The sequence below is a fragment of the Polypterus senegalus genome, chromosome 15 (assembly GCF_016835505.1).
Source record: "Polypterus senegalus isolate Bchr_013 chromosome 15, ASM1683550v1, whole genome shotgun sequence".
NCBI classification, from domain to species: domain Eukaryota; kingdom Metazoa; phylum Chordata; class Cladistia; order Polypteriformes; family Polypteridae; genus Polypterus; species Polypterus senegalus.
The window spans coordinates 24,836,026-24,850,511 of record NC_053168.1 but is presented as its reverse complement, the minus strand read 5'-3'; the positions used below and the strand labels follow the sequence as shown (position 1 = coordinate 24,850,511).

General features: G+C 38.2%; 1 protein-coding gene across 2 annotated transcripts in view; it reads right to left on the bottom strand.

Annotated features, from left to right (window-relative positions):
• khdrbs3 (KH domain containing, RNA binding, signal transduction associated 3) overlaps window positions 1-14,486 on the bottom strand; it is a 526,056-nt gene that overhangs the window by 216,266 nt on the left and 295,304 nt on the right. For both annotated transcript variants that reach the window (XR_005630743.1, XM_039737376.1), the window contains exon 3: window positions 1,258-1,374. Coding sequence is in view for 1 of the 2 variants with exons in the window: in XM_039737376.1 (XP_039593310.1) it covers window positions 1,258-1,374 (117 nt within the window). In the remaining variant the exon portion in view is untranslated. The remainder of the gene's footprint in view (window positions 1-1,257; window positions 1,375-14,486) is intronic.

The following is a 14,486-nucleotide window of genomic DNA, read 5'->3' as shown; positions in this document are numbered from 1 at the left end:
CAGAATATCTTATTATGTGAATATAAAATGAAAGATTCATGTGAAATCCTACAGTAAGTGAATGAATATAACAGAAATAAAATTCAAGACAGGTACTAGAAAACTACAGTCCCACTGCATCCTCACTCCTTGACACAAGCTGAATTATTTAAATTTCCTTATCACTGAGGAAATGTAACATGTTAAGACCCACTCCACAAAAGGAAATAAATAGTAAAGAGAAAAATGTGTCAGTCTAGGATAATATATGTATTCTGCTATGTGTTGAAAAAATAATGGATCCATTATTGTGAAAGTTGGGAATTGAGAACTGCTTCATTTGGAAGCACAGCAACATAGTGGTGGCAGGTCAATAGACAGTGTATTCAACTGGACAAAACCATTCATAATATACATCACAAACACTCCTTACAACCTTTAGATGGTAAAGGGGGATGACTTTTCTATATGAAAATTCTACTTGACACAAGAAAAAATATATGGCCTAATAAAGAGTACAATTTCTAAACAACGATCGCCGGCAACATTTGAAAAAAAGGATGTTTAAAAATTTACTTCACAAAAACGGTGACTGCAATGCTAACGTTGCTCCACACACTTGAAACGAAATAATCAAAACTTGTTAATCACCGCTTGTAGTCATTTGTTGATTTATTTACTGACCAAGCTTGTTTAATTGCAGGGTCAGAGGGAGCCAAAACCATTAAGTATTAAGTAGGAACCAGCCTTTTACCAGATACCTGCCACAATCTAAATCTTCTGAGAAAAAATTAGGGTTATTTGAAAAAAACATTTCTATGTTATCTGATTTCAATCTGCGAATGGCATCTGTAATTGGGGATTGAACATGCAAACTCCATGCAGGGAGGACCTGAGAAACAAACCTGGGTCTCCTAACTGCGAGGCAGCAGCTCTACCACTGCGCCACCGTGCCACCCTCTGCCCAAACAAAATTAACTTATTTGCTCTGCTTTATGAATGCTGTGCTATGAGACACCTCCTTGTTTTCTTAAAAAAAAAAATTACAACAGATTAAATAATGATCTAATTCCGTCAATTTTATTTAGGTCAAAAAATATATATTCTGTTCCTTGAAAATGTACTTAAGCTTTAACAACTGCACAATGAATATTTTCTAACTCTCTCTTTACAATGTTTGTAATGCTTTTCTAATCACATTTCAGTCATTTCCAACATAATACTTTTTTTGTGTGTATTCATGCAGTTCAAGGTAGTTTAAAAATTAAAATTACTCACTTTTTCTTTATCTCTCATAGAACCCTTTCCTAAAATGGACATTTTTGTAAGAGTATCCTCTTGGAGCCTTTTTAAAGAATTTCCACGTGGACCAAGAAGTTTCCCAACAAAATTGAACTAAAGACAGTGAAAGAGGAAAAAAAAAGAAATTAGTCAAATGTAAAATGTAAGAATAAGCAGCAGAATATCAATATAAGAAACTTAGTTTGAGAAATAAATATCAATTTAAAAAGCACAGTGAGAAGAGAACTGAGCCATCAATCCATGTATAGAAGGTTCTTAACAAAATGCAAGATTAACTCACCACTGATGCCGTTAGTAATGATCTAATCAAACTATAATTCAAATTAACTGAGGTTTAATTAAATGATTAGTGCTTGGTAAGGACAAAAAACTTGTAAAAATACTCCTTTGCTTGTTTTATTACAGTATTATGAGGAGTGAAAGCTCATTCTACAAACATAAAGAACAATGCAGAAACCAAATCTGGACAGGCAACAAACCCCTCATACATACAAACATACAGTCATTTATGAAAAAAAAAAAGCAATCACCTTAACACACACATGTTTGAGAACTGGGAGGAACTTATATTTTTCAGTGCAAATCTGACATAAACATAGCAACATAGTGAGAATACTTTGAAGTTCCACAGAGATACTTAATAAACTGGCAGTCAAACTCAGGCACTGGAAGCCATGAAGCAGCTGCACGAACACTTTCTATTATCTCATCTACACAATAATAAGTACTAAATGTAAACCAGTTTTCCAATCCACATTCTTTTAATCTGTAGTTACCTTTGGTGACGTAGTATGTCGTGTCGTTTTCTAACCTGCTCAGTCCAGACCAGGGTGGCGGGAGCTAGAGACTATCCCAGCAAGCATGGACCGCAAGGTAACTATAAACTCTGGACATGGCACCAGTCCATCACAAGACATTTATAATATGAAATACTAAAATAAATAAAATCTGTACTTGTGAATATATTTAAAAAGAAGTAAAATTAAGTTTCTAATAAGCAATGGTGTCATTCATACTCATAGATCTTTCGTTGTTCATGGCTTTACTTACACAGTTGCTCTCTACTTCAAATGATGAGTAGAAATTAGAACCACACAGAAATGGTAAATTTATTGAGAAGGATGGCCCAGAGCAGGGGTAGGCAGCGTCGAACCTGGAGGGCCACAGAGGCTGCCTGGTTTTTGTTCCAATGCAGTTTCTTAATGAGAAGTCAATTATTACTGATGAAGCACTTATTGCTCAAGTGACATTTTGATGTTTCATTTAAGTGGTCTCACTTGTTAAGGTTCCCCATCCTTAATTGCTTACCATATTTACTCGCGGATAAGTTCTCCCGCGGATAACTTGGAGCTTGATTTTACTGTATAATTTCTTGTATTTTATAATGTCGGTCGTATAAGTCGAATGCAGAAAACTCACACTATTGATCCAAGAGATTATGATATGCTAACGCCCACCTGAGAGAGTAACCATGGAGCACAATGCCTTTTTCTTTTCTATGTATTGTGCCTACATGACCACGTGGTAATACTTAAACAATTCCGAAGCAACGTTTGCACTGTTTTGTGTTTTTTTGTATCTCACACCCTCATAAACCTTTATCATAAGAGCATCCCTTATTTACAAGAGAGCATTTGATCAGAAGAAAATATTAAGCTGGTTTTAAATTAAAAGTCATTGAAGTGGTGAAGAAATTGATAACTGCGCTGCTGCAACAAAATTCAATGTGTCTGAGAAACTGATATGAGATTGGAGGAGGCAAGAAGATGTAAAAAAAGAAATAAAATTTAAGTGTCGCATTTTTGAACGGGCATATAAGTCTGGGTCTGATTTTATGATCGATTTTTCGGGTTTCAAGACCCAACTTATATGCAAGTATATATGGTATTTCAGTCTTAAAAATCTACATTCACTGTTTTAAATGGCTCCTTATTAGCAATAAGATGCAAATGACAAAGGAGCCGGTGGTTCTCCTTTTAAGTTGTTCCCGTTTGCACCTGTGTGGATTCATCATGCACTATTTGGTTAAATAAAACACTAAGGAGAAAAATGTGACAGACTGAAAATGATCCTTTTTAGGCTTCAAATGATTCAGATTAGGTGTCGCTGCTAATTAACTTCTTTTGAACTAATGTGAATTGACTTGCTCTTGAAGACTTTGAACCCTTAATTGTTTCTTTTTCCTTAATTAGCAACCAAAGAATAATGAGATACAAAATGAGCCAAAACAACTGGTGTCCGTCATACAATATCTGAAAATAAAGAAAGATGAGGGTCTCAGGAATGTTGGTCTGCTCAGGTCCCCAAAACATTTTCACACTGCTCTTAGAAAAGAGAAAATCAACAATTTCGGAAATGTCTGCTAATGCACCACGGGCCTCATGTATAAACGGTGCGTACACACAGAAATGTTGTGTAGGAACGCTTCCACGTTCAAATTGCGATGCATAAAACCTAAACTTGGCATAAAGCCGCGCACATTTCCAAGGTACCTCATACCCTGTCGTACGCAAGTTCTCCGCTCGGTTTTGCAGACTGGCGGTACCCAGCATCAAAGCAATGCTACTGTTTCTGTGTGGTTTATCTTTCTTTTTCATATCCACATCCCCGACGCGACTTTATAAATACACTGAAATTAACCGCATATTGTTTATTAGTTTAATGCATCTGATTGTAATTAACCTGTAACAATATAATGGTCCACACAATGGTCAAACTATTCTAAATACCATAGCTGCTTTAAAGTTGTTACTCTCACTGCACCTTCTTCTTCTTCTTTCAGCTCCTCCCGTTAGGAGTTGCCACAGCAGATCATCTTTTTCCATATTACTCTCACTGCACCACTTGGAGCAGCTGATCGGAAAGAGAATTATCAGTGTACAGCATCAAGCACATGCTGCCTCAGCCATGCTTCCTATTTGAACTGCTTCTCACATGGCAAACGCTTGAAAACCTTTACTGTACGGACCTTGCGGTTCAGAAAGAGTTTCTAAATGCAATCAATCACTCCATCAAGTGCTCCTTGTAGAACTGTTTGTACCTATAAGTACAATTACCTCAATGTAAACTTGAGATACAGTTATAATATTGTACAACCTGAGCCACTTTATAAAGCGCGTATTTACATATGATGACGATATCATTTTTAAGATGAAATGCAGCAAAATATGTTTATTATATTATACAGATAAAACTAACTTTATTTAAATAATCTATATTGTTAATAAATAAAGGACACGGTGTTGCTACACTTGCAAGGTTCTGGCGCTACATTCACGGATTGTTCCTGCCTCGCACTGTATGCTTCACTGGGACTGGCGTGAAGGATAGAATAATTAAACATGTACTACAAACATACTGTATTTCAATGTTCCTTAAAAGTTTTGAAGAATCGGCGTTATAAGCTTAACTTCTATTACTGGGCTGATTGTGTGGCGATTGGGTATTTGGAGAAAGAAAGGAAGAAAAAGGAATTGGAGGTTAGTACATTTGAAACAGACAGTACTGCTGCAATAAATTTTTTTATCGAACGTCGCGCACAATCACTGCACCACCATATTCCCATGTTTAATAACATGCTTTAACTCCTATCGTCATGAAAATGATATCTTGTATACATCTCAGTATTTTAGTTATTCAGAGAGCTGTAATATCATGAATGTAATGGTTTCTGTGTCCTGTCGGAGGTAGAGAGCCGGTATAAGAAGCACATAGTGATTCACACACGTAGAGCACATAGAAGATCAAATACAAAACAAAGCATTTAACGTATTACTTTAGTTACGATGGGATTTGAGAAACTAGTAAATTAAATGATTTTAAGATTAAGTTTATGATGTTCTACTTTAATGACAAAATAAATACGTGATTAAAGCGGAAATTTCGAGATTAAATTTGACATTTCGTGCTTTTTCTCCTCTGTGTGCCTTTTTTTTTTTCTCTGTACCATAATAAGGATTCATATGACACTCAGATGGTGGGCTACGACTCACCTTTTCACGGCGACTTTGATATGCAACTTCTTTTTTATTTCGGGCACTGTGCGACTTTGTGACATGCTATGTCACTCAATCAGCTTCCTTTTCTTGTTTATACCACTGTTTAAACCAACAAAACGTGGAAGTTTGCGTATGCACAGATTCCTGCATTTGGATTTTTCTGTGTGTACACACATTCCCGCTTTTGTGCTTACACCATGTTATAGTGTGAGTTCTACGCACGGCATTATACATCAGGTCCCATGAGAGCAGCAACAAGCCACAGAATTAAAGAACGAGTTTAATTAACAACAAGAATTGGCGCCTCATTAAGCAACTGGTTGGAGTGAAATTGGTTGGAGTTTGAGGCCCTGACTTAGTTGGTCTTCTGTTGGCTCACTCACTTCACATTTCATTTCTGTTTGGGTGCCATTTAAGGAAAGAAATGAAGCGATTCAGAGGAATGATGAAGAAATTCAGGGGAGCAATTCAATTAAAATGAATTTACAAGAACTTAATTAGCAGCACAAACAGGGCACTCATTAAGAAAAGGGTTGGAATGAAAACCTGCAGTCACAGAACTGGAGTTGGTGATCCCTAATTTAGATGATATCTTATATCTATGATATAAGAACCTAACATTGCAGACTAACAAGCCATAAAATTAAGTAAGGTTTGAAAGTGGCAAGGATTGGTTTCTAATTAAGTAATTGTGTTGGAACGAAAACCTGCAGCCACTGCGACCCTCCAGGACCAACATTGCCCACCCCTGGCCCAGAGGATATGAAACACAAAGGACACAAGAGTTTCTTCATTTGTTGCTTATGTAGTACATGCAATTGGAACTTGTGAACTCTGCCTTGTCTTGCACACCCACTGCTTCAACTTAGACCTGCAGGCCCAGAATCAGTTTGCAGGGGTAATGAATGTCTCCATTCCTTGTGATGATATAGCCAAGCTTTGAAATAACCACTGCAATAAGATCTCATCATTTTACATTCCATTTGTTCCAACAAAATACTATTCAAACATTATTTTCACAGGATGTATGTATACATGACCAGTTTCTCAGGTAAAACCTGCTAAAAGATTTTTGTTAACCTTTAGTAACAAGTTTTAAATTGCTGCACTGGTACTTGCTGCACCCTTTAAAGTGCTCTGTGCTAATGGGGATTTCTGATGTGGTGTTACAAAGGCCACTATAATTTACTTATTCAGCTGTGATCATGTCACTTCTCACTAGTGTGAGAAAGATATTGTAATCCATCATTTTTGCCAACCATCCATTCATTCTCACCACGAAGAGGAAAATGATCCATAGTAGTGGCAATTACTGAGGTGAAACCGAAGTCATATTGCATTTTTTTCAATGCTGAATATCCTTAGGCACTTTTTCAAAGGCTTGCATAAACTTAATACAGAGACAAAGTGCTTAAAGTCATGACTTTCCTTCAAGTGTAATGAAAACTTCACTTTAGAGACAGAAGATAAAAAGGAACATTAAATCTAAGTTTAAGTATCATTTTAAAACAAATCATTTCAATTCTGATAAACTCTGCTAGCAAATGAGTTAAGGTTGTAATTAAATAATGAGGTTGTATTGGCAGTAATGAGGTTGTAAAGAGGTTCATTGCATATTTAAATTATTTTTCTTTTTATTCGCTTCAGTCAGTATTTATATAGTTCTGTTAGGGTACTTAATGAGGGAGGTAATGTATGATACCAATCATTCACCTCTCCCTGACTCTTGGCTTTGCCATGGTAACTTGTTTCCTTGACAACAGAGTTTAGAATGTCAAGGGGTTTTTATGTATATTCTATACCATAGTCATTATAAAGATGTTAAAAAATATTCCTTAAATATAAATTATATATAAATATAATTCTTTCTGTGTATATGATGAATTGTTAATATTGTTATCAGTTTTCTAACAATCATGAGTCAAAAGTGAATGTAATGATTAAGACAGGCCAGGATGGCATTGACAGCAGTAGAACAGTAAGAAATATCAGGATATAACATTAGTTGTCAAATATAAACAGTGAAGACTATTTGTTGGTACTTTCATGCACACTGCCAAAGTTTCCGTAAGTTATCCTGCCATTTCTAATAGCTGACATCTTATTTAAATAACATAATGTCAGAAAGCTTCAAATAAACTTGGTTGTCATTTCTTTGGTAATCACATTTAGATGTTATTTGACTAATTGACACAAAGTGGCAGAATTAAACACTCAAATGGTCCTGCATGGTGTGACGCATGCCCATCTGATAATAACCATCCAATCTCTTCCTAGGTATGTGATACCACCCCAGGACACGACGGGGCCCTGTCGCTAACGGTCTTGACATTTACTTGTTCCATTCTATCTTGAAAATTTACCAAATGAGGGCACCTGACCCTGTCCTTTAAGTTCCTAGATTTTAAAAGGGATGACCGCTGGGAAGGAGTTGTAATTGATCACACAGATGATCTGACGAAAGGAGCTCCAAGTCAGAAGAACCGAAACGCTTACGCGCCACTTTATTACATGGCACTTAACTTTGTTGTCCTTTCTCATGCCGTTGTTTTTGTTTTCAGCCTAATCAGTAAACAGGGTGGGCCATGTTGGCATCCTAAAATATTCCACTTCCATTGACCCTTTTGTGCTTGACCACAGTGAATAAATATGAAAGTTTCTGTAGTGACTGAAGAGAACTAAAATATAAATCCTATTGAAGAGTTTGTTCTTAAAAAGCAGCAGAGATCTGGAAGTTCTTACTTTGGAAGCTTAACGGAACAATAGACAAATCATTACAAAGGTAGGTATTGGCAAGGTACTGTAGCTTTAAAACAGAGGGCAGACTTGCAGTTTGATGTAGGACTCAGGAACTACGCCAACGATTGCAGAAACATTGCTTTAAAATGCCAGAAGTACACATTTAAATTCAATCTTGTGTGTAAAAGTCTTGTTTTTTAAAGTCATTACACTCATTCCACCCCAGAAAAGGAACAGTTCAAAGAAATCACTGAAACTCAACAATTGCCATGGCATTCATGTCCATGATGAGTGTATGTAAACTTCTGACCACAACTGTATTACCTACTGCCTTATCCTGGTGAATGCAAAACTCTTAGTGATAGTTAGCTTTCAATAAAATAGGTCCTACAGGTAGGATTTGTGCTCTAGTTACGATCTCTTTCCTGCATTTGACTTTTGTTTTTCTCTTGCCCCTTCATTTACTGATTTCTCAGTTTTGTTTGGCTTCCACAGTATTCTGACTTTGTTTGTTCTAACCTCAGCTACTGCTTCCTGAATCATCTCCTGGTTTTACTGTACTCAAAATAATCCTTGGGCATATTTACGTGTTGTTACGACAGCCTTGAGAAACTAATAGCCTTTTTATGTGATGAAAAATACAGTGGTGCTTCGTACTGATATGATTCTAACTTGGAACGCTCCAGAGTTCAAATGCTAAATTTGAGAGAAATTTGATCCGGAGTTCTAACGATGCATCTACGCACGAACTGCCATTGCAGTAAAAAAAAAAAAATGCACCAACATAAATGTAATCTGCTGTTCGCCCAAGTCATCTCTCACTCTCGCTGTGAAAGCATCTCTTGTGTTACATTTGTGTATTTTCAATGCTTTATTCACCTTTTTTTGGTGTCTCTGGTTATATATATAACCCATATCTATTAACTATGGCATCCAAAAAGAGTGTGGAAGCAACAAGCCTAGGATGGAAGGTTGTCGTATCGACGATTGAGGTGAAAAGGAACTTATCAAGAAGCATGACGGCATAGTAATTTCAATTTTCATTGTATTATACAGTATTTATGTATTTAATTATTGTTTTCATGTTTTAATTTATTATTTAGGACTTTTAATTGTGTTATTTTTACCCTACCTTACTGTTTAAGTTTATCAAAATGGGTACTGGTTAGGGTCTAGGAAAGGATTAATTACCTTTCCATTATTTCTAATGGGGAAAACTGATTTGGACTTCGAACATTTCAGAGTTCAAATGGCCTCCTGAAACGAATTAAGTTCAAAGTACGAGGCACCACTGTACATATTCTGTTTGCTAACACCTCTGGTACATTCTTCCTCATCCAGATTTTCCATATTTTGATGAAGGGCCTGCTTATTTCTGACACTGTATAACTGAGACTGCATTCACCTTTAATACTTGAACTGGAACTGAATTGTTTTCCCTGTGCTCACAGTGTTAATGTGGACCAAACATACAAGCAATCTAATTGGTAGAACTATGCATTCATTTCTTGTAGTCCAGCTGGCTGACATTAGTGTTATGAATTGGGTTGGTGCCGTCTGTACATCAAGCTGAATGCAACTGCTGTGTGTTCATTCTGTCAGAGCAAGGGGATTTCCTGCAGCTAAGGAAAAATCATCTGACCAGACTCAACATTTTTATTAGCATATATGGCACACCATTGTGTAATATAAAGACATCTTTATATGTATTTTGGGACAAGCTGATAAGCAGTAATGGCAGAAATTCATAAAAATTTATATTGGCCAAGGATGTGGCAGAAATACAATAAGCTAATTAGAGAAAAAGACATTGCAAAAGCAGCCGAAGGACATGAAGGATGTGTTCAAGAAAATGAAGAACTGACTTTGAACATTTTGTGAGTGTGTGTAGTGAATAATTGAACAGAACCATATAAAGGTAGACCGAGGCAGGAAAGGTGATGAAGGAGACTTGTAGTGGGAACATACCAAGAAATTAAACTGATTAAAAGACAAAAGAAAGAAAAAATGTTTTTTTGTTTGTTTTTTTTTGGAGGAAACAATGAATTGGACGATCAGTGAAGAAAAATCTAGACAGGCAGGTTTATTTTATCAAGGGTTGTTTACTATATAAGATACTTGCTGATGAATGGGATTAACCGTACAATATGGTGAATGCTGTGTTTCTGTCAGGTCCATTTCTCTCCCATTTGAATTATGGCCCTGTCTAAAGAAACACCACTATCCATTAATTAGCCACAAAAGAAAGGCACAGGCCTTATTGTTTCACTCCTCACCTGTGCTTGTTTTTGCTATGTACTACTTTACAGTTCAGTTATTAGGAGCTTCCCGCAGTGAAAGCACCCAGGAGATATCAACAACACCACACTTCAGACTGAAGGATAGCTGGGCTGTGTGTTGCTCTGAGCGGGTGAACAATGTCAGCTATAGTACCTTGAGCATCTCGGTTAAAAAATGTAATAATACCTTTGCTACATCCACAAAAGTAAATGATCAGCAGTACAAAAATTAAGATTTGTACATTATATAAATTGACTTTTGGTTGCATGCTTATACAAAGACTCTGTTATATATATCACATCCTAAATGTCATAGTACGTAGTATTGATATTACCCTGCTTAGCTGGAAACATGCCGGTGTCATCTAATTGTGTGAGGGGTACTGTAAACTTACCATATTAATTCACTAATTTATTATACATATTTAAAGAGTACTTTAAAATGTACAGTGCCCTCCATAATGTTTGGGAAAAAGACACATTTATCCTTTGATTTAACCCTTTGTTCCACAGATTAAAATGACATAACAATTCTAACGTAATTAAAGTGCACATTGTAAAACTTTAAATTAGGGGGATTCGCATACATTTCAGTCACACCAAGTAGAAATTGTAACACCTTTTCTACATGGTTCCCCATTTTGGGGCACCGTAATGCTTGGGACACAGCAATGGCGGGTCTATTAAAGAAGTCATATGTAGGACTTTGTTGTGCATCCCTTGCATGCAATGACTGCTTGAAGTATACGATTCATTGACATATCCATGTGCTGAGGATCTTTTCTGGTGATGATCTGTCAAGCCTCTAATGCTGCCATCTTCAGCTCCTCCTTGTTTCAGGGACTTATTACTTTAAGTTTTCTCTCAGTTTGCTCAATTGGATTTAAATCGGGTGACTGGCTTGGCAACTGAAGAAGTTTCCATTTTTTAGCTTTGAACAATTCCTATGTTGCCTTAGCAGTTGTCACAAAAAGCAGGCACAAGAGTCATAAAAAGATTTGGTGCAGCCACCCGAATAATATTCCTTGGCTGCAAATGGGCAAATTGCTAGCACTGATGTGCTCAGAATGGAGTCCAAAACAGAACTGATTAGGTTAGTCAAATAACCTAAAGAAGAAAAAAAAGTGAAGTAATCAAGGGTGGAAGTTGAAGGGTCCTCTTCCACAGGCTCGGACACAGACCTGACGTCATCAAAAAGGCCGGAACCAGAAGTCTCTTCTGTCATGGGTTCTTCACCAGAAGTGACATCATCTAAGGGTCAGGAACTGGAAGTGATGCTGTTCTGCCTTGAACTGGAAATTACATCATCAAGGTCGGAAACAGAAAAGTGACATCATTAGGGAGCCAGGAGGAATTTCCCGTGAATGGTCTGCATGAAACTGAGAAAAAAGGTCAGTGCACTCTGCCACCCCCTTTTCTGGCGTGGAATTACTCTTATTTAGACCCTTTAGCTGCATCCCATGCACATGTGTGTGACACAGTATGTTTGAGATCATTATCTTATTGTAAGATAAAGTGCTGTCCAATGAGTTTGGAGGAGATTTCTGGAACTTGAGCAGATGTTTCTGTACATCTTGTTTCTGTACATGTTACCAACACTCTAATGATGAATCATTCTGACCCTAGAAGGCTGGCGACTTCAAACAGGGGAACATCATAATGAACAAACTTCTGTTAGTATGTTGCATTTGTGACCACAACAAGCTGGACCTGCTTTATTCAGATGTTTATGTCTTTAAATGTAAAGCCTTTGGCACAACTGCGCAGATCTGACCACATCTTGCTGCCACCTATAAGTCTGTTCTTTGATAGCAGCAGCTCTCTTGTTATACAAGCCAGAAGTTTTTATATGTGTTTGGGGAAGTCGTTCTTTTTTCATGAAATTTATATTTTTCTTGAACCTCTGTAACTGTGTTCCACTGCAATTTGCAGTGAATATTTAATTGTATCTGACAAATTAAATTTGATTTGATTTTTCTCTTTTGGTCTAGATCCCTCACGGAAGGAAAAGTGCCAACTCTTTTGTGACAACATGTACATATTCAAGGCATTTCCAGTCTTTCCTGGTCAAACATGTCATAGAATATCCCTTTACTATACAAGAAACAAAAGATTTGTTGGAAGAGCCTGAAACTGAAATGTTGAGTGTTGCCTGTTTCAGACATTGCAACTTCTGACATTCCAATCTCATATACAATGTTAGCATTTCCCTGAATTCATGAAAGCTCATCTATAACAGCTGTCACGCACGTGCAAGTAGGAGGATGTTGTATGAACCAAGAGAAGGTAATTCCACGCTAGGCCAGGAGGTGGCGGGGTGCAGTAAACCTTCTCCTGTTATCTCTACATACCAGCTCCGGGAAAACCTCTCTGACTCATCATTGAAGACAACGTCACTTCCAGTCCTAGGCTGATGGCACTTCCGGTTCTGGTGCCTAAACTGACATCAGTTCTGGTGTCTAAGCTGACGTCAGAAGAAGGTCAGTTCTACGTCACTTCCAGTCTAGTCACTTAAAACCGTCATTTTTCCAAACCTTCAATAGTTCATGTCTGGACTCCAAACAAGACAATTCAGTCGTGAAAAACATAACTTATTACAGCCACGGATAATATACGGGTGGCTGCCTCAAACCTTTTTAAGCATGTCGAGCCTGATCCTTTTACACAGTGCATTCACAAAACTAGGAGAAAATCGGAAACTGTTTACGTATTAAGTTTTCACATTTTACTGTTATACAAAACTTAATTACAGTGGATGTAATTTATCTTTTTGACAACAGAAAAAGCCTATTTAAAGTCAAAGTGGAAACAGATCTCTGCAAAGTGGTTTACAGGTAGTCTCCGAGTTACGGACATCTGGCATACAATTTATGAACGGTGCCGGAGCTGCTGCTGCATTTGTCTGGGGGACACAATGCAGGCTCCTCAGTAAATGCCACTCCATCATCTTTGGCCTGGGGACACTGCAAGCAGTGGCTGGACGGAGGCTAGAGGGGGCGGTTTTGCTGCTCGCACAGTGTAGTGTCCCTCAGGCGGCTCCGGTTGATGAATGGGCAGTAGGGGCCACACCCCATTCATTCTCAGTGTGCGGCTGGATGCGCGACAAGCGGTGACCCGGGGTCCATAGTCACCGGGGCCGCAGCTACCACTCATGTGCAGGATGGAGGCTTGATGGGGCGGTTGCTGCCCACCCACCATGGTGCCGCAGCTACTGCTACTGACTGGACGGAGGCTGGATGGTGATGCTGCAAGCGGCGACCAGGTTGTGGCTGAATGGAGGCCATTGAGGGTGAATGGGGAGGCAGGGAGCAGCATTGTAGTGTGTCTCAGGTGGATGCCGGTTGAATGGGGGCGGTGGTGGGCGATTCACTACCCACCTTTGGCTGCAACCTATTCATTCTTAGTGGGTGGACACTGCAGGCAGCATACTGTACACAAGTGGAGATGACTGTGTGGAGGGCAGGTGGTGAACCGCACCTCTCCGCCCCCAGTCATTCTCAATAGCAAGCCTGCTTGTACTGTTACATACATAGCAGGAAGTTGTCTCTCGTCAGTACATCAGACGTGGTGACGAGGGGTGCCTTCCTGCTGTGATAGCGTGTACAGTGCTGTGCAAAAGAGCTCATCTTAACCTTTTGTCTTCACCCTTCAACAATGTCTCTGAAACACAAATCTGATGCAAGTGCTGGTGATACAGTAAAGAAGAGAAAAACCATCACCATGGAAAATAAAGTAGAAATAATAAAAAAAGGTTAGAGAGGTGAAACTCCATCAATCATTGGCAGAGCACTTGGTTACAGTCGGTCAACAATAGCATTTATTAAAATAATGTACCTGTTCTGACTTACATACAAATTCAACCTAAGTACAAACCTACAGTCCCTGCCTTGTGCGTAACCTCGGGGACTGCCTTTATATTAATTATAAATACCAAACATAAAATAATTGATCCCATAAATATTCAACTTCTTCAAGTCAGTAGCTTCTCAGCCATGACAGCCTTGAATCTGTGTGCACAGGTCTTTCTCTCCCTTTCCACTTTGCACATATGGACACTGAAATTTTGTCCCCATTCTTCATGGCAAAATTGCCCCAGCTCTGTCAGGCTGCATGGGGATCGTGAGTGAACAGCCTTATTTAAGTCCATTCAGTTAGATTGAGATCTGTACTCTGATTTGGCTAATCCAGG